The sequence below is a fragment of the Spermophilus citellus genome (genome assembly GCF_964194105.1).
Source record: "Spermophilus citellus genome assembly, chromosome: 10".
NCBI lineage: Eukaryota > Metazoa > Chordata > Mammalia > Rodentia > Sciuridae > Spermophilus > Spermophilus citellus.
This window is the reverse complement of record NC_138197.1, coordinates 100918262-100939184: the sequence shown is the minus strand read 5'-3', so window position 1 is coordinate 100939184 and position 20923 is coordinate 100918262. Positions and strand designations below refer to the sequence as shown.

Sequence of the window (20923 nt, the reverse complement as noted above, 5' to 3'; positions counted from 1 at the left end):
ACCAAAGTAAGTTGTCTGAGTGCAGAAAAGTTAGGGAGGTAGGAAGGCAGGAAGTTTCTGGAGACACCCTGTCCTGCCAGAGTCTTCCCTCTAACTCTGTAGCAAAAACAGCTCCATCTCTAAGTACCTAGGGATCCTAAACCCCTTCTGTGACCTTGAAACAACAGCATTTTGAAACCCCTAAGGAAATACAGAAGAACAAATGTAAAACCCCTGGAAGCTGAAGGGCTTAATTGGCCTCAGGGTGAAACTTATAAATAACCACTTTCTGTTTTGACTCTTCTATTCTTATACACTTTGAGAAAGGTGAATATGAATTGCTGTTTAAGAATTTGACTTCTCAGTGTACTAGAGAGAAGGGTTGTTTTCCAAACCAGGAAAAGTAATACCAAGGAATGACTGAGGATTTCCCCTCTCTACCCCACAGCATCAAGCTCAATTATCAGCTAAGTTATTTTTACAAATAGACATTATAGGTGATTTATTGGATTACAGAGATTTGGGCAGAAATAGACAGTGAATTAAAACCAATAAAGATACATATTCATTACAAGGCAAAATTATTCTTCTACCACCTTGGAAATCATGAAAATAAGAAACCCGAGAAATAAAACAAGCAGTGACGGAAACCCTGCTTAGTAGGGAAAGGTCAAAAAGGACACTTCCACTTACTGAAGATCAGAAAGGAACTTATTTTCAATTCTGCTTGAAGAGGAACAAATTTGCTTTTTAAATGGTGGCAAAGAACCAAGCAAGCCGATTACTGAGTAATCCAATGCCGAGAGCCAACAATCACTTACTTTGTAAATGGCAGGTAGGATCTGTTTCATTTTCAGCCTGTGAAAGACAAAGACATCATAAACTGCTGAAACCGCCAGAACAGTCACTCCTTGTTCCTTCCACAACATGCTGCATCCTGCGCACAGTCCTGTCCCAAGGAACCAGCCCCAAGTCCTGGCTGAGTAGCCTCTTGTAGAACAGTGTTTAATGTAGCAGAGCAAGGAGAGAAGAAAGAAGAGACTGGCCCCGACATCAGCCCGTCCCACGATTCCTGCCACTGCCTCTGTGTGAATGGGGTGGGAGGCGAACATCAAGCCAGCCATGAAGGTCCAATATCCATCACCAAGGAGGATCTTGGAGAAGCTTGTGAAGAGACCAGTGACAGCCGAATGCAACAGGACATTGACAAGGTGGTAGCTCCAGGGATTCAACCCTCCAATGGCATGATTCAGGCGAAAAGAGAGAGTGCAGAGTGGCCGGTAGGACTTGTGGCTGCCACTGTGGGTCAGAAGAGTCCCCCAAAAATCATTGTAGAAAATGTGGGTCCATGGAGTTTCTGGGAGAAGGTCCTGGTTAGTCTTGATAGCACGGCTAAAAAACAAAATGTTGAGAAAAAACAAATGTAAAATGCAAAAAGAGAAAAAAAAGAAAGAAAAAAGAAACACTATGGCATTGCTAAGATATTGCCTTCCTTGGAAACTTGATTATTATGTGGCTTTTGGTGGGATTCCAAGAACATTTGGGGGAATTTGGATTCTCCCATTAATGCTGACTAACACCACAATTAGGGCTGCATTTCTTTTCCTGGAAAGCTTTCTTCCTTGTTGGAATGCAAACACCTTTGAGGAATAAATGCAGGGTTTCTATCAGTGATTTTAGCCTTAGTGTGGCAACTGCCAAACAATTTTTCTGAAAATCACATAGCACACTGTCTGAATATGGAGATTCCTGGCTCCGGGCTGACATGAGGCATTAAGATTAAGTCCAGGATAATTCTGGTTTAGGGAATGCACAAAGAATCAGGATTAGCCCCTACTAAATACATTTTTTTTAAAATTCTAAATAGAACAACAGTAGTACCCAGACCTGGGCTTCTCATATACACAAAGCACCTGGTCACCTTATTAAATGGCAGGTTTGGACTCAGTAGAGAAACTAGAGATTTCATATTTGTAACAAATTCCCAGGTGATGTTGCTGTTGCTGCTGCTGCTGGTGGTGGTAGTGGTGGTCTCTGGACCACACAGAGTAGCAAGAGCCCACAGAGCTGGAGTGAGTAGGTAGAATGGCTCTCCCCATGCCACCTTTCCCTTCCTCCAGCATTCTAGAGTACTTCAGCCTTTCCTGCTTCTGAACTGTCATGGGATTTACTGTCCAGAGAGAGCATTATGGTATTTCACTGTCACATGATTTAAGAATTAATAGTTTCGGGCTGGGGATGTGGCTCAAGCGGTAGCGCGCTCGCCTGGCGTGCATGCGACCCGGGTTGGATCCTCAGCACCACATACCAACAAAGATGTTGTGTCCACTGAGAACTAAAAAAATAAATATTAAAAATTCTCTCTCTCTCTCTCTCTCTCTCTCTCTCTCTCTCTCTCTCTCTCTCTCTCTCTCCCCTCTCTCACTCTCTCTTAAAAAAAAAAAAAAAGAATTAACAGTTTCGAGCTTGCATGCCCCATATTTTCAAAGAAACTCCAAGAAGAAAGGACCTACTATTTGCTGAGCACTTGGTATCTACAAAGCACTGTACTGGTCTCCTTGGTTACATCTATCATCTAAGCTTTAGAACACACGGAGGGCCTGTGAGTAGACAGACATGCACTGTAAAAAGGTTAATGGCTGCATTCATTTGAAGGGGTATTTGAAAGAAAATTTAACTATCACATAAATGGTGGATTTTATAGATATTTTCTCAGAATGAAGCTGTCAAAATTTAAAAGTCAGTATAAAGACAAATATGAAGGAAATAGCAGTGCTCACATATATGGGTAAGGTCTATAAATGCTGATGATGTCACGTTAACCACTCAATTCATTAAATCCCCTATGCCATTACGTTCCCAGTGAACAGCTGGCACTGGGAGCACTTCTCTCCTCCTACAGAACACGAAAGAGGCATGTGAGCTAGAAGGCGGTGGGGCTATAAAAGGAGAACTTGCAAACTGCCTCCTCTAGGCCAATCACCTTTAGCTCCTTCACCAGGTCCGCCACCTGTTATGAGGCAGGTGTGATCAAAGGAACTTTTATCTGAATCTGAGCAAAGTTCAGGCTGGAAAAGCCCTGGATTTGAGAGGATATATTCCTAAATCCCAGCTCCATAATTTACTGCCCGACTTCAGAAAGCAAGGAAACACAACAGAGATCCAAACAGATTAAGAAACACATACCGTCCAAAGTGACATAGCCAGTGGAAGTGGAGTTATATTCCTGTTGGGATGGAATGACTGGGCCAATGGTTGTTTGCAACTGCATCTCTAATTTGCTTCTCAATTAACCTCTCTGAGCTTCAGTTTCTGTGATACCAGTTTTACCTTGAAATCACTTTAGCACTTGTAACCGTTCATCTATCCTTGATGCAGAGGAACAGGGAACATTGTTTGTATTTTGGAGACCCTAGTGCAGATGACATCTATGCCCTATGGCCTGCTGTTAATACCATACAATAATATACAAGGCACAATCTATAAAATGTCCCTTATCAAAATCCACTTGGCCCATAACTTATAAATTAAGTACATTCGGGGGTTATAATTTTAAAAACCACTGATTGTTATTTACTTTGTGCCAAATGCCGGGTCCTTTTACATATATTATTTACTTTGAAGAACAACTGACTTCTCTACATGTTCAGTGATAGAGCAGAAGATCTGTTAAAAACAAGTCCTGAAAATTATATTATAAGGTGTAGTTCACTATTTCTCAATATCTAGTCTCTTCTTTTTTCCTTATTAATAGAATTTCAGATTATACCTGGGAACATGGTCATCTGGTATACTTCCTTTGACTCTGGGCTACTACTTCCAGAAACTGTCCTTAAAAGCAAAACCTTAACCTTCTTCTCCTTTTCCCCTAGCTCATTCTTGCTATGTAGAGCACACATGTAATAGTTGAGTTGCAGCAGCCATCTTGGCCCATAAAGGGATAGAAATTCTTAGGGATAGAAATCGTGCACAGCAGAGCAGAACAGTAAAAAAAAAAAAAAAAAAGGAAACCGAGTCCCTGTCAAAGTAGACAATACCAGCCACAGACTAAGAACCTGCCAATTACCTGGATATAAGAAATAAATTGCCATCTTTTAAAAACTGCAATATTTTGAGTGTTAACTAGAAGCAGGTGATCCTAGTCATAAGTGAAATCCTTTGTTAACAAAAGACTGACTACATCACAGAGGATTGATTTTCCATTTTGATTTTGATTTTTCAAATCTCCGTGTATTGACTGTGTATTAGATGAATTTCCATATAAATTGCCTTTTAAAATATTAGAAACAGATGCTTTTCTGGATCCATTAAATTAAAACACCCTGCTATGACATTCATCAAGAGTCTAACCCAGAAGTAATTGCTTAAGACTTGATGGGTTATAATTAAAATTTAAAGGAAATATGAAAAACTGCCAAACTGCCAAACAGTGTTGTCACAGAGAGAGCTGATTTCAAGTAATTCAGAATGAAAACCCACTGGTTTCTACTAGAAATTAACCTAGACTTCCTCCAACATCAATGTAGACAGACTTCCTTCCTATCAGAGTCAGGGTAGTGGAGGGCTCTGTAGCAAGGCATTCTGGGACAAGGCTTTTCCTAGCACAATGAGGAGAGTGGGCAAGAAGGTGCCCTTCCCTTGGGACAGTACTGCACCTTTTCCATGGCAGATCCAGAGCAGATGAAGAACTGTGTTTCCCACCCCAGTTTTTCTACTACATGCTTTTAGTTCAAGGTCATAACCAACTCTATAAAGACTTTTGGAGAAAGGAAAAAAAAAAACTTTGAAGTGCGTTCAGAGCTACAGGGATGTCTTATTTTATAGCAATAAACTGAATAACCTGTAGCAGCCACAAGACATACTACATCAAATTCTCACAAAATGAGGGTTTCAAAACTAAGAAAAAAATTAATAAATTTCAAAATTTCGTTTTAGGAAAGAAAACTTTGAAGAGCAGCCCAAAATTTACAATGTAGAAAAACATTTAAAGGACAAGCACTGTCAATTAAAGAAAGAAAAAGAAAAATGGAGAAAAAGGGAACATATCATTCATGTTCCAAACACACTGAAGGGAGACTGTGCATGATAGAACTCTCTAATGGGTGTTCTCTGCCTAAGCATGTTTTTTTTTTTAACCAATGCATATTATGGCAAAAGAACATAGACTACTACTAAATTGTATGGGGCTTTAATATATGTCATGTCACAAGTTAGTGATAAGGAATACAATCAACTTTGGACTAAGAAAGATCTTGACCAAAGGAGCCTCGGTATAATCTGAACAGTTTGCCAGAGAATGTGAAGTAAAGATAGCTGTTCAACACTAAGCATAATAGATGTTGACCATTTGCATTCTCTCCTGTGAGTCCAAAATGGAAACAGTGAAACCTCTTCGGTTCTGCTACTTGGCAGCTAATGAAACACCTTAACACAAAACAAAATTTCATGCTGATATGTAATCTCCTAGTTTGCTTGGTGGGTTGATATTGAAAATTCAGAGAGACACTAAGGAATGAGGAAATTCTCCACTCTAGGAAAGGTGGAGAAAAATCAGAGCAGCAGATGTGAAAAAGAAACAATCACAGGCAGAATTCTCTAGGGAACATGGGACTCAGAGACTGTCTTTTAAAGGAAAAAAAAAAAAAAAAAAAAAAACCACCAAAATACAGCCTCTCAAGTCTTCAAGGAGTCTTAAACTATTTCCAGTTGTGTTCATTTGTGGGTCTTTTGTTTTTGCTGCCTTGTGATTTTTCCTTTAGGAAATGTTGACAAAGGCCAACGCTGTTGTAAAAAGCTGATGAATGATGGGACGCTGCCATCCAAACCGTCCTTGTGTGTGCATTTCTCACTGCTATTGTTTCTGTCCGATGACCTTTTCAGTCACAAGCCCCAAACATAAATGATGACCACTAACTCCTTTAGAGCAGCAGGGATGCTTAGATGCTTCAAACATCAAATGGTACACAGCTCTGAAACACTTTTGATTGTTCAGCTTGAAAGGTACATAAATGCCAAAACTTCAATTAAAACAAAGCAAAACATGTATTTCTTTTTTGCAATGGGTTGAATTTTGTTTTATAAGAAGGGTGTTTGTTAACCTGTCCCACTCTGATATTACCCAAATGTGCCTATCTGAGCTCAAGCCCAAAATGCAATGCAGAGCTTAGAGCCAAATGGACACACACAGGGTAAGAGGGCGGGCATGCAGAGTTCCTTCACCTCTTGTACCTTGACCTCCTCCTCATCTGTAAAACAAAAATAACTGTACTTGCTCTGTAAAGTAAGTGAACAGTGAACGTAAATGAAAAGGTAAACAAAAAGGAGATTATAGTGCGTAATACAGTGTCTGTGTGTAACACAACGTATGTAACACATGTTAGCTGTTGTTATCATTGCCATCAACAACAACAATGGAAACTAGCCATCAATCCATCAAAGCCAATGGCATTGCATTCAAAGAATACAATACTATATATATAAGGTATATAATATGTATTATATATATATGATATATATATATATTTTTTTTTTTTAATTTATACCAAGGATCGAACCCAATGGCGCTTAACCATTTAAGCACTGAGCCACAACTGTAGCTTTTTTTTTTTTTTTAATTTTGAGATGGGGTTTTGCTAAGTTGCTTAGGGCCTCATTAAGTTGCTGAGGCTGGTATCAAACTTGTAATACTCCCTTGAATGTGTAAGACTCTGGAATCACTGGCATTATAGGTATATGCCACCATGCTCAGCTGGTCATGAATATTAAAACTTAAAGAAATTTTAAGTTAAATAACACTTTCAAAGCAAGATAATAACCATTTATGAAGTGTCACCTTTGGTCTTTTAACACAGGCGTCTTCTCTTTCTTTCTTTTTTTTTTTTTTAAAGGAGTCTGGAGCCTCTGAAGCAGCAGGCCCCATGAGGCTGCTGTGGGTTGGAGATGTGACTGGCACAGGAGGGGCTCAAAGGAACTCTGGGACAGAGCCATGTCCTTGGCTGATTCATTGCTGTGGTTCTGATAGCTGTGACAATCTTTTGTAATTGATTTTATTATTTTTTTAAATACATGACAACAGTGGAATGCATTACAATCCTTATTACACAGAGCACAGTCTTTCGTATCTCTGTATATAAAGTATGTTCACGTCAATTTATTCCATTATACAATTCTTAATACACATATATACCACAATTTGTCCTATCTCTGTTTGAATATAAGGTATGTTGACACCCAATTCAAGTCTTCATACCTGTACTTTGTATAATGATGACCATCACATTCCACCATCCTTGCTAATCCCCTTCCCCCTCCCTTTCCCTCCCACCCCTCTTCCCTATCTAGAATTAAACTAATCCTCCCTTCTCATTTTCTCTTTTGGATGACCACTATTTAACTCTGCTGAGCCAGCATTTTGTTCACATTTGTCAGCCCCAATACAGGTGTTTCTCTCTTGGTTCTACTTCCTGACCTCGTTTCTCTGTACTCTTTCCACCCTGTGATCATTGTCTCCAACAACTGCAACAGGGGATAACTTCTTCCACACCTTGAGCCTGGGTGTTGTTCATGAGACTAAACCTCTTATTGCTGAGCTATTATCTACACTGATGGAAGAAAGGGTAAGGGAATTCTAGTTCTTCTATAATACCAATTGTGTTACCTTAGCCACTCTACACTTCCTTACCTATGGTGTGCAGATAATAACAACCGGTCTCACACAAGGTTCTGTTAAAGAGTAAATGAGGCAATGTTAATTTAGCAGGTTTGAAATTTGTATATCCTTGTGCAATGGACACTTGCTGTTTATGCAAACCCACTCCTAGTATGAGTATCCTGGTTTTTCCTTTAGAGAAGAGCCCACGTTTACCCTCAGTCCATATGGTTAGGATAGGCTGACTTTGCCACCTTATGAAAGGTCATATGACAAGGTTGATAAGTGTACTGTATCACCCTGTCTCCATCACTGACCACACAATTGACTTACAGTCAAGCCAAACTAATCAGAGTCAATATGCCACCAATACCTATTGAGAAACAGCATCTTTTTCCTGAGAATAAAATGGAATTCTAGGGCTACTGGAGGATTCCCTGAAGACAAGGTCTATCTGAGAGTAAAGCCAATATAACAAAAGCCAGATCAAAGTGACACAGAGACAACTCCAAGTATAGCTGGATCCAGTCATGCCTGAGGCCAACACTATGCCAATAAATGCAATTAATCATAAACCAGCTTGAGTTGCTATTCTGATGTCTGTAACCAAGTAAACTACACAGCACTATGTCATCATCATATAACATTAGTCGTTTTCCTAAGCTTAAAAAGTATGAATCCAAACAAATTTTCCCCACAAACCACTTCCTTCTTATTTAATCCCCACATTAAGTACCATCATTTACTTTACTGCTAAAGATTTTATGTGAGGTCTTCTTCTCTCTCTCAGGTTTTTTTAGTTTGTTGTTGTTGTTGTTCTTGTTTTGGGTATGGAAAATTAAACTCAGCCACATCCCAGTCCTTTTTATTTTGAGACAGGTTCTTGCTAAGATGCTGAGGCTGGTCTCGAACTCAGGATCCTACTGCCTCAGTCTCCTAAGTGACTGGGATTATAGGTGTGTGCTGCTGTTTTTCTCCTACTTCTATTTTTAAAATGGTTAAGGACATCTAAAAGTTTCTCAGGAACATCAGAACATCTAACTCCCAGGTTTCCCTTGGATCCACTTCTAACTTACCTTTTTGCTACCCTCAGGCAGGCATTCATTATTTTCTGTCGGTATTGCTTAGCACGCTCATTGCAATTGCCTGATCATTTTTCTCTTTCCTTCTTTACACTACGAGTCCCCTTAGGAAAGGAATTATGTCTTCCTCCCAGTTTCCAATGCATCTTAAGCATGTAATAAATATTGCTAAACTGAACTGAATGGCTATCCCTGCTTGCTTTAGTTCTCATTTTGATCCATTAAGCATGCGATGGATGGAAAAAAGTTCCTGAAATACCACACCAACTCCACCCCCTGCCTCAAATTCCCTTATCATGCCTTATTTCTTTTCATAATAAACACCCTTCCATAGACCAGCATCTACTGCCTCTCTCTTTAGGACTTCCAGTTCAATCTCTCATTACTTAGATGAATGCATCCATGTCAGCCAAGCTTCCCAACCTCTCTGTCTTGGCTCAAACCATTTCTTCCCTCTAGATCAGCCTGTCAACTGCTATACCTTTCCAACTGTGCTTTCATACCCACTCTCATATTCACTTGCAAACTACTATCTCCCCAAAGCTTTTCCTAGTAACTATGCAGAATATGTTTGACTTTATTGACATATTCCCATGAACAATGCTGACTCTGTACTACACACACCAGGGATGATGGGGGAGGGCGGGATTTCAGGAGGATGAGGAAGCAACGAGAAGGCTTTTTGAGCAGCACACAGATGTTTTTAACATTCCTGCTTTCATCGCCTATTGAAAATCACTGCCAAATGATTAATGGATTGATTTTGTAAGAAAGTTATTGATTCACCCATTTATTCATCCATCCAGTAATGAGCTAGGACTGCCAAGGTCACTGCAGATACAAGGATAAGCAGAGTACATTCCCTGACATTTGAGAAACATCCAGCCTACTAGAAGAAGCAGGTAAGTGGACAGCAAATTTCACAATGGGATGATAAATACCATCCTAACACAAATGTTGACTGCTACAGGAAAACAGAAGACAGACACTGAACATCAAGAGTTCCCCCAAGAAAGTAAACCCACATGCAAGTTAAGAGTTCAATGAAGGTGTAGACAGTTGTGAATATATTTCTAGGCCAACAGTCAATATTCTCAAGGACCATGGAAGAAGGGAAAGTGAAGTTTGAAAATATACCAAACTAGTTTTGCTGGAAAGACATTTGAGGGATGGCAGAGCATGAATAACTGGAATTACTGTGCTGGGCACCATTGTCATGGGATGGAGAAGAATTTGGCAGAACATGAATCTCCCCAGTGATCTTCGGGTATGATTCATTTACGGGGCTTCTTGTAATTTCTTTATCTCCACTAGACTGCTAACTCCTTAGAAGTAGAAAGAAAACCCAACACACAGTAGGCACTCGGTACATATTTGATGAACTGAATTCTAATTAGAGATGATTAATAATGACAAACTGGATTCACACTTTGGAAAAAAAATTCTAGATTGTTTCAAGTATGCAGAGAATTATCACTTTCATCTAAAAATAGTTCATTCACTCTGGGCACTAACCTCTGCCCACACTATGATAATTAACTGTGAAAAACCATAAGGTTAATTGGCTTACCCAAATGTCTTTGGCACTCATTTGCCACTTAACCTATAATCCCTTCATTAGAGTCCCTCTTTAGGGATAAGCCATTATATTGAGAAAGCTCCAGTTAATATGAAGATACTTGGCTAATAGCTTAAGGGAACAGAGGAAAATACAGTAAAATCTTGAGACTGTCTTAGTTTTGGGACAAGCAATATATTTCAGATTCCTAGAGAAACTTAAGATGGGGCAAATGAATTTTAGAGCTGGGTTCTAGGCTTTGAGGGGAGAATTGTTTTCCCAGATCCTGGGGGCAAAAGAAGGCACAAGGTTTTAGGTGTGCATTGATCACACCTATAACACCTGGCTGAATTTGCTTGCTTCCATCTTGATCTCTTCCAACTAGATTGTAAACCATTCAGGGCAGAAATGATGACCTCATCGGCAACTGGCACTTAATAAATTGTCACTGTCTGGATATTGAATGAAAAGAGGTCACAAGAAGTAACAAAGGGCCTGATGCCAGTAAAACAACAAGGGACAGGGTCCAGAGTAAACTGCCTGTATAGTAAAAAGGTAAATCTAAAACTGCTAATAAGTTTTGCAACCAAGGAATGTTTTTAATGGATCCCTCTTCCATCCCTTTGGGAGTTTTTCCCCATAAACAATAAAAGAGTCTTATGAACTTCACTGTACAACAATCCTTCCCTATCCCTCACCACCTTCCTCAAAGCAAGAAAAATAAACTTCTGGTTTAAAGATGACCCTGGCACAGCTGAACAAAGCCCCCAAGCTTTGGAGATTCACTCTCCTAGAACTTCCCTGGATGAAACAGCTCCTTTTCTTACACCAAGAGTTTTCCACTCTCTCCTCTCACTGGGAGAAATAAGGAGAGGAATATAAATATCTTTAGTTCTCAGATAAAGCTATGTTGATGCATTTTCAAACGTTCTAGAGGAATTATCCAAGAAAAACTGTTAAGTCTCCCTGAAAACTAATAATACATGCAAAAAAAAGTATTTACAATTATAACTTCAGTTATCTGAAGATGTTTTTAAATGTTATTTATGTGAAGAGCATTAGCAAGATTAAAGCAAAAAATGGCGTGAAAATAGAAGGAATACCATGCTCCAAGCATTCAGTTTTACTGAATAAAAAGAATCCTCTACCTTGAAAACTTGAAAGATTCTTCAGTCATTGCAATTTGCACAATGAAATTATTTCTACATAATTATTTGGTCACTCTATCCATATCATGTTTTCCTAACACAACAAAATATAGCATACTTCACAGTGTCCCACTGTACTAACTTGAATTAGTCTCAGCTTAAAAGCTTAATGAAATTTTTTTCCTAATTTTCTAGATTTAAAATTAATAAGAACCACTAGAAGGGGTACTATGAAGCTTTCTCACTGTCAAATTAAATCAAGTACAGGCATCACTTTAATAAATGATACAATTTATAAATCTTGTCAGTCTTGTGGGTTTTCATAAATCTGTAGCTACATAAAAATTTTTGTTTCATTTGTTTGTTGTTGCTTTTTTTGGTACTGGGGATTAAGCCTGGGGGTACTTTTACATAGCTGGCCCTTTTTTTTTGAAGCTAGCCTTGAATTTAGGATTCTTCTGCCTACACCTCTGGTATAGGATTACAGGCATGTTCCACCATGCCTGGCTAAAAAGGTTTATTTTTGACAATTACTTTTATATATTACAAAGTGTCCCTTATGATAGAGTCTTGAGCATTTGTGATCTCTTGCAAAGCACAACTTGCTCCTCATAGTTTTCTTCTATATTAAAAATATTATAAATGTTTGACTACATAAGAGATAAAACAAATGCCTTTTTTTAATGAAGTCCAATGCTTTCAAAAATGAAAGTGCTCTATCAGACCCTAAATGCCAAGATACCCAATACAACTATCAAATAGGATTTGCTTGCTCAGTGCACTCTAAACATGCACAGCTGATGAGCTGAGAATACACCTCACCAGTTAAAATCTTAAACTTTGTACATAAATACGCTATACAAATTTCAGAACAGACATGCTAAAATACATGGTAATTAATTACCTTACCTCAACATCCTAAAAACTGTATTATCTTTTTGTTTCTTCTTTTTTTTTAAGAGAGAGTGAGAGAGGAGAGAGAGAGAGAGAGAGAGAGAGAGAGAGAGAGAGAATTTTTAACATTTATTTTTTAGTTCTCGGCGGACACAACATCTTTGTTTGTATGTGGTGCTGAGGATCGAACCCAGGCCGCACACATGCCAGGCGAGCGTGCTGCCACTTGAGCCACATCCCCAGCCCTTGTTTCTTCTTTAAGTCACATCCTTGTGAAGGGTTCATCATCTCTACCTAAAATTAATTAGAAAAAGTGCCTTCTGGCTACAGTCACTGCTTCTCAATCTTCTAGGTCCCCAGCCCAAACATTGCCAGACATAAAAGTTAGAGGAATTTTTTTTTTTTTTAAGATAAGAAGCTAAAAAGGCTTTAAGAAATAAAGTGTTAGGGATGGGAAGACCTTCATGCTGCATCATCCAGATGTTTGGCTTATCTGTTCGCCTAATTACTATTTTTTTTCTGAGTTGAGTCTTAACCAAGTCACCTCTCTTTATTTACACCACTCCCTCAGCCAAACAGAATACCAAGAAGATATTTTTAGCCAAATGTTTGCAACAACCCTTTGCATTGTCTACTTAAAATTGTTCACAAGCCGTCAACTTAATCCCTTCACCAATATTCTCATTTATAATAACTTTGTATTTGTAGACTCTCACATTTTACAAATTGTGCTCATGTTTCTGACTTTCTCCAATCCTCATCGTGGCTCTGAGTAAAGGGATTCGACAGATATGGAGGGATGTGGATTCAGACATGAGAAGTTAAGAGTCCTGCCCACAGCTACTAGGTCAGCAAGGACCAGAGTTGCCATTGGAATCTAGGTCTCAACTCCTGGTTCACTGCATTTCCCAATAAGGGCTAAATGGTTTCCCTTCTCAGTATCCCAAGAGGCAGATTTTGAGGCACTATCTCAGCACATGATCATATTTGAAGACAGGGTCCTTTTCACGGGGTGGGGGGGTGGAGTATAGGGAAGTGAACTGAGGGGTACTTAATCACTATACTACAACCCAGCCCTCTTTTTTTGTTGTTATTTTGGGGTTTTGGTTTTTGTTTTGAGATAGTGAGGCTCTAAGGAACTTAGCAAGACCCTAAGTTGCTGAGGCTGGCTTTGAACTTGAGATCCTCCTGCCTCAGCCTCCAGAGTCACTGAGACTACAGTGATGTGCCACCACACTTGGCTGAGATAGAATCTTTAAAAAGGATGATTAAATTAAAATGAGGCCATTAGGATGGGCCCTACTCATCCAATCTTCTTGGTGTCCAAGAAAAGAAAACTTGGACATACAGAGAGACACCAGGGATGTGTGTGGTGCACAGCACAAAGACCATGTACAGACACAACATGAAGGAGGCTATCTTCAAAGCCAAGCATAAAGGCTTCAGGAGAAGCCAATCTGTTGATACCTTGGCCTTGATTTCTAGCTGCCTCAACTAGGAGAAAATAAAATTCTATTGTTTATTCTATCCAGTCTGTGATATTACATTACAGGAATTCTAGCAAACTGATACATACTATTACACTAAAGATACAATCACATAAATATTTAACTACATAAGAGATAAAACAAATGCCTTTTTTAAAAAAATGAAGTTCAATGCTTTCAAAAATGAAAGTGTTCTATCAGACCCTAAATGCCAATGCTACACTCACTACTGTTTATCTTTCAGAGTTTCAGGGAAACTATATTTTATACAATCCATATTTCTCCAATACTGTGCCCGCTGTTCCATTTTTGACAATGGGTGGAATTGCTTTGTGAGTAAAAATAGGGTTTTAAAAGGTATCTTATTCTCATTTGTGCCAGATTCTCTACCAGAGGAAAAAATTCCTCGTCTTGGCAATGGGGCAAAAGCAGGTTAACAAAATAGACATAATAAAGCACCAGTGCTACTTCAAATTTACATTGAGATTAACAAAGTTTACAAAGCACATATATCATTTTATTCTCGCAATAGTGCTGCAAACTGAGAAAACAGCAGAAAGGGTTAATCAGAGAAGCGCTCACACTTAATAAGAGGCAAAAAAGACTTACACACTGTTCTCCAAACTGCTCTATTTAACCTTCAAAGCAGCCCCTGTTCCTGCACATGTACCATAAATCTCGAGCAAGAGTGTTGGTAAGGCGATTTGAAAGTAAAATCCCACTCTATTGCATTTTGTCTGGAATCCATATATCTGCCCTCAAGACTTAATAAAGCTATAAAAATGCTTTTGTACCATATTCTTTTAATTTCTGCATTTCAAAAAGAAAGTCTTCTTTTAACACGAAGGAATCTTGGAAAACGTGAGTCAAAGGAAGGTGTTAGTTGTCTTCCCGTGATGGGTGAAAGAGGCAGTTTTATGAAAGCCCCAAACTAACCTATAATTTCATATTACAAAATCTAATAGAAAACATATCCTGGCAGAAACCTTGCTGCCTGCATCTCTTTTCAGCTGTAAAACAGTTACACACACACACACACACACACACACACACACACACACATCTGAGAAAGATCAGACTTTGAACATATTGCAGCAACGCACACACAGAACATGGGAAGTTTCACCAACGCTGCGTGTGATGACAGGGCACGCAGACATCCTTACAATAAAATCCGCCTCACGGCTAAATCAGAGAGTCTTTTTGGACACAAGAATATATGAGCCCTGATGAAAAACAGATAGGCAAGGAGGCAAACACTCTAATTTAAAACTAACACAGATGAGCCTACACAAAAGTGCCCAAACATTTGGTCCACAAACTGCCAGCAACTCTAATCTGTCATGGAAGGCAAGAGGTATTTTGGCCAAAAATGAAGAGAGAAGAAGCATTAAGCTTTGCCATTAAAATTTTCTGGCTTTCTAATATATAGTACTTTCTAATCTCAATGTCATTCCTTGACCAAACTTTAATAATCAAGAAATAAATCAAACTTTGGAGAGCTCACACTTTTTGCTCTGTAGCCTTTTAAAGAAATCATATGGTAGGTGCTCCATGTATATATGCTAAATGCTATGTGAAAACTATCAACTCTTTCAGATCTTACGTTTTGAACACACAAATCATGAAACACCACCATGTCTCTTTAGGAAGAGCAGAATGTTAAGTGTGGTGTAATTTACCCTTCTCTGACTCTAAATTTGCAGACTCAAAACAGTTGAATATGAGGAGTACTCTTCTTTCATACTCCATGTCTAGACTGCTAAACCAGCTAACCTCCGTAAGATAGAAACTAGGACCAATGGACAGTGCAACCTTGGCCATCGCTGCATTCAATAAATATAATTTCTGTCACCCAGCCATTGCTAATAAAATAATTATTTTAAACATACAAATAACAATAGTAATTAAATTCACAAGGTATAGAATGAACTAGTATAACTCAAATACAAGACTCGAGGATTCTGTTCAGTAAGAGAAATCCAAGAATAACCGATGTAATTTTCACTCCAATCTGTGTGTATGTGGGGAGGTCATCTTTTATGTGAAGCAACTCCTAAAATTCATGTTAAATTTAAGCAAACGCGCGCACGCACAAACACATACACACACACACACACACATACTTTAGAATTATCCAAATCTTGATTAAAATCATTGTTGAATTCACTAGCATGTATGATTCAGTTTTCTCATCTATGAACTGCTGTCAGTGTTCAGGAAGATTAAATAAGATAATTAGGTTAATTCCACAGCACAGTGCTGGGTACACAGTACGTTTAAGAAGTGGTGAGGCTATACTGTTCAGCTGCCTCACCTGCCTTGATACAAGAGAAGGGATCAAAAGTTGGTCAGTACCACGACATACAGCCTTCAGTTACAGGCACCCCTTCCATTTTTATCTTAGCATATTCCCTAGGACCCTCACTCCTCTCTTGCCCACAGCATCTGTGTGGAATTGTGTTTGTATTAATCATAAATTAAGCCCATTAGCCAATCTAAGAGTATAAAAATGATGTTCACAGCAGTCTAACTCAGCCAGGAGGACAGATGAATACAAGGTTAAGTGAGGAGATCAAAAAGCGTAAAATAAAGAGGAAAAAGCCACAGGACTTACATCATAGTTCACAGTCTAATTAAGATATTCTTGGAAACAGACTCATGGTAATGGTGACGGTTGCACACTACCACAAGGGGACAGCTTTTTGATGAAAGCTCATCCTTTGTAATAAAAAGACCATAGTGTAGTCTGTGAACAACTGGATTTTTTTTAGCCATAAACCCAAGGTCTATTTTTTTCTTGCCTACAGTAGGAAAAAAATTAGTCCAGACAGTTCAAAACATATAATATCAATTATGTTTTCAAAGACAGCAACCTCAGGACAAAAGGGCAATATATGTTAAATCTCGTGTATCTTTGCTAATAAAAAAAAAATACAGATCAACATAATATTTGGGAGTGACCCCTTCAAAGTCTTCATAAGCCAATAGGTGGGCAATAAATAGGCTATTACCTGGGATGGCCTAGAATATAACCTAGAAGAGTTTCAGATTAGAAATGTGATCACTTTGTGAAAAAAGACAATGTCACTCCACAGCAGATGGATTTTTACATTGAAAAACTAACAATAAGTGTTGCCTTGAGGTAACAGAACGGGCATGCCCAAATGCTATATTGGTCCTGTTTTCTAATGGTTTCCTTTCTGGGGGCATCCTGGGGTGAAGTTCAATCTTTCTAATGGGAATAAAACTGTACTACTAAAACTCTCTAAGGGCATTTACCACTTTAAAAAGGAACTCCAAACTCTGCAGTCTTTAAAAGGCAGTAGGTCATTGGGAAAAGTCATTTTTCAAAGATCCCGTGAACTGGCACTCTGCTTTTAGCTAGCCACAGAGATAAGGCGTGCAACCTCAGTAACTGAATCGCCTTTCTTTAATTTTTAATGCCTGTCCATTTCACAGCTCCCAAGAGGAATCAATGTCTTACCGATGGCATCACAAACAGCTTGGACTGTACATATGCATGTATTTTGACAAAGCAGGAAAGAAAATCATCCATCAACTATTCATTTTAGATGAACATATGATAAGAGTTGCAAATGTAAAACATAAAGGCATCTTCCTCTTCATCCCAAAGGGAAAGATAAAAAAGAGTAATAACCTCGTCATTGTCACCCAGCTAAACTTAAGTGGGAATAAAACTCCTAGAGAGGACACGTGTTTTTTATTTCCCGTTCTGAAAGCACACACAGGTATAAGCATGTTCAAATGGCAATGGATTTGTCTGGAATGTGAAAGACCAGGGGGTTCACACATATAAAGATCAACAGTTGTTTTAGAAATTAACTACACCATATCTTAAACTTCTACATAAGTTCTAAGCTGATCCAGGTGTTATCATCAGGGTAGAAACAGATGCAGTGTTAGCACAATAAACTGTGAATCCAGCTCCAACACGGCTTAATGGGCTCCACATGCTGAAAATGATCATCATGGTAGGAAGTATAGTCGACCCAAAGCCTAACTTTCAAACAAAACAAGAGTTTCATTATCTACATTATGCTCACAGACAACCACACTGGGACCAACACTGCTTTAATACTGATTATCGTGCATTAGTAGTTTCGAGGGAGGGAAATAATAGTAGCAGAGTAATGCAGCACCACGACAACAAAGCCACAGTCATCATAAGGGTGTTGACAACATGGCACCAATGTTATCCCCACAATAAAGTCAGCACCAGCAGCACCAGCCTCTCTTTGTCTTGTGATTCCCATCTGGAACCCAAAGAGGCCAAATGAGAAAACTCATAAGGAAGTTTATATCATAACCACCAGTACTCATGTATGGAGAGAACTTTCTAGTTTTCAAAGTAATTTCTAAATACATCACGTGTTCTAACAAACGTTTTCCCCATCTTTTTAGTGATGAAAGTAAAGATTCCTATCCAAGATGACATCATATGTAGCAGAATTAGGGATAAACCCCTTCTCTGGTTTGGTGGCTGGAGTGCTGCTCCTGCTACTCGATAGAGTCTCCAGATAATGAAGAGGCCATTTGCCCCATTCCATTTATAATTCATGATTAAAAAAAAAAAAGGAAACTCAGGCTACTCTGTAAGAAGAATAATGCACAATATAGCAGCACAATACGTTTCAGTCAATTCCCTTTAGTACATTTCTTCTGCAACTACCAATATTGACTTAAAAAGCCTAAATGATGCTAAATTAGTGCAACCTACTGGAAAGCTGTCTGGAATGAAAGGAGTTTGCCACAGTATTCTGCATTTGCTGACTTTGTCGTTAACCAAACGTCTTTAAATCACAAGTTCAAAAGCAGACAACGAAAATAATTCCGAATTATTCTTTACAGTTTTTCAACTTCCAGAATTCAGCTCTATCATATAAACAAAGGAAAACATGATATAAAATGTGAGAGCCATACATACATGGAGGGTCACACATACTACATCATACCCAGGGCCAATATTCAAAATATTAACAACTAGTACAGAATAGGCAATGGTGATAGCACTAGAGCAGTTTTACAGGGCCTCTGCTATGTTCAGCATTAATTTTCAGTAGGTGGACCATGGAGAGGCTTATGTAGTCTTGAGTAAGGGTACAGAAAGGCCAAAGAGGAGAATCTAGAGAGGCAGAAGGCAATAGCGATTTATCGAAGGCAATGTTCAGATCATTATTTAAACAGTATCTAAATATTAGTGTCGCCAACAGAAATGACACAATTGAAAAATGACTGCCGCAGCAAGTCTATGTATCCCATTCATAATCAGGGAAATAAAATCAGATCGCAAAGAATGACTAATTTTTCAAAAACAACATACGTTGATGCCCTTCTAATGATTAGAGGAGCAGAGTACAGTACCCAAAAAAGATTCTGTCAGAATGATGAACTGGAATAAGCAAAATTTATGAAGGGATAAGGATTAGATCCGAAGACTGGAAACTGGGTCTAAATTCAGCAGGTACAGAACCAGAACATGTGAGTCTATAGCACATGCATGGAGACATTATCTGGAGAGTCAATGGATCAGTGTGATGTGGCCAAATACAGAAAAGCCAAATGTAATACAAACTCAGACTTCACTAAAAACTTATATAGGCCCTCTGTGGTAGCACATGCCTGCAACCCTGGCCACTCTGGAAGCCGAGACAGGAAAACTGCAAATTTGAGGACTGACTGAGCAACTTAGAGAGACCCCATCTCAAAATATGAAATAAAGAACTGGGTATACTGTAGTTCAGTAGTAGAGCATTTGTTAGCATGTGCAAGGCCTGAGGTTCAAACCCACCCCACCCCCCCAAAAAAACCAGAACAAATATAATACATAATCCAAAAGTTATAGGATATAGTACCAAAACATCAGTATTTTGACGTGCATACAGCTAGCTTTTATGAATATCACTATTGACTTATTATATGTTAGCAAAATGGTTACAAATATTACTACAGTTGATGCAACATAATGTACAACATGATAATTCAAATTCACCATCCACTTCACAGTTTTTGTGAAAATTAAATCATCCTCATTTTCAGAATGATTTGGTGAATCATCCAAGGTCACTCAAAGTTAGGGAACCATTGTAGAAGAATACTTAAAAAGTAGAAAGCATTTAAATATGAAACTAAGATGATGTGGGCATCTTGGAATTGCATTAGTCTGAGAACTTTTACAGAAAATAGGCTCATCCATCCAGTAAAACTGACTCAGAAATGGAAGAATAATAGATTTCTTCAAATAACTGAAAATGCATCACACCAAAGGAGGTTTAGAATTATTCTAAACTTATCCTAAGACTGAGATCTTGGTATTACTAACTGCTAGGCATTAAGTTATATGGAAGAACTTTAAGTGTTAGACATGTCTAATGATGAAACATGCCATCTCAGAACACAGTGAGTTCTCCATCAATGCAAGGTCAAAAATGAACAAGATGGTCGTGAGGGCTGTATTAGACAAATTTTACGAGCAACTCAAATCTTGAGATTTGACATTTTTATATCTCTATAGAATACCACTTCTTTTTTTATTGATTATTTAAAGCATTACATAGCTCATGATATATCATCTTTCATAATACCACTTCTAAAACAGATAAATTATAATAGAGTATTTCCCAGATATTAGCCATTCAAATCAACCCTTCATTATATTGGCTACATTCATGTGCTAATTGTACTACTAATTGATTTAATTTATTCCTTTAAATTATCTTTTCGTTTTCTTTTTTATATTCTGTTTTGTTCTCAGCAATAGTATCCCTGGCCTCTCTGACACATTAGTTTTAGTAATCCTTAAAATATCAAAAAGTTTGTGTATGCCACTTCAAATCAGTAGCATGTATACTACACTTTTAAACATAGCTGTCACTTAATTACAAAAGCACATAAATTTTTTAATTAGAAATTTTCCAAGCTTTGAAAATTGCCTTAAAGAGACCTAGTTGATAATTACATTTAGCACAGTTTGGTATTACTAGTGTGTCTGTTTTGTTTAAGAGAGAATAGTGGAAAAACATTCCCCAGGCTTCCTACTTACTTGGCTATATTTGCTTCACGTTTCAGAAACCAATTATGTATATAATGGATAACAGCCTTAAGTG

At 38.3% G+C, this 20923-nt stretch overlaps 1 protein-coding gene across 2 annotated transcripts in view; it reads right to left on the bottom strand.

The window, feature by feature from the left end:
- TMTC2 (transmembrane O-mannosyltransferase targeting cadherins 2) overlaps positions 1-20923 on the bottom strand; it is a 381491-nt gene that overhangs the window by 227043 nt on the left and 133525 nt on the right. Inside the window, exon 2 of one of the 2 annotated variants that reach the window (XM_081310135.1) lies at positions 801-1371. The exons of the other annotated variant lie outside the window; for it this stretch is intronic. Within the exon in view, the coding sequence (XP_081166261.1) occupies positions 801-1371 (571 nt within the window). The remainder of the gene's footprint in view (positions 1-800; positions 1372-20923) is intronic. 2 annotated transcript variants of the gene reach the window in all.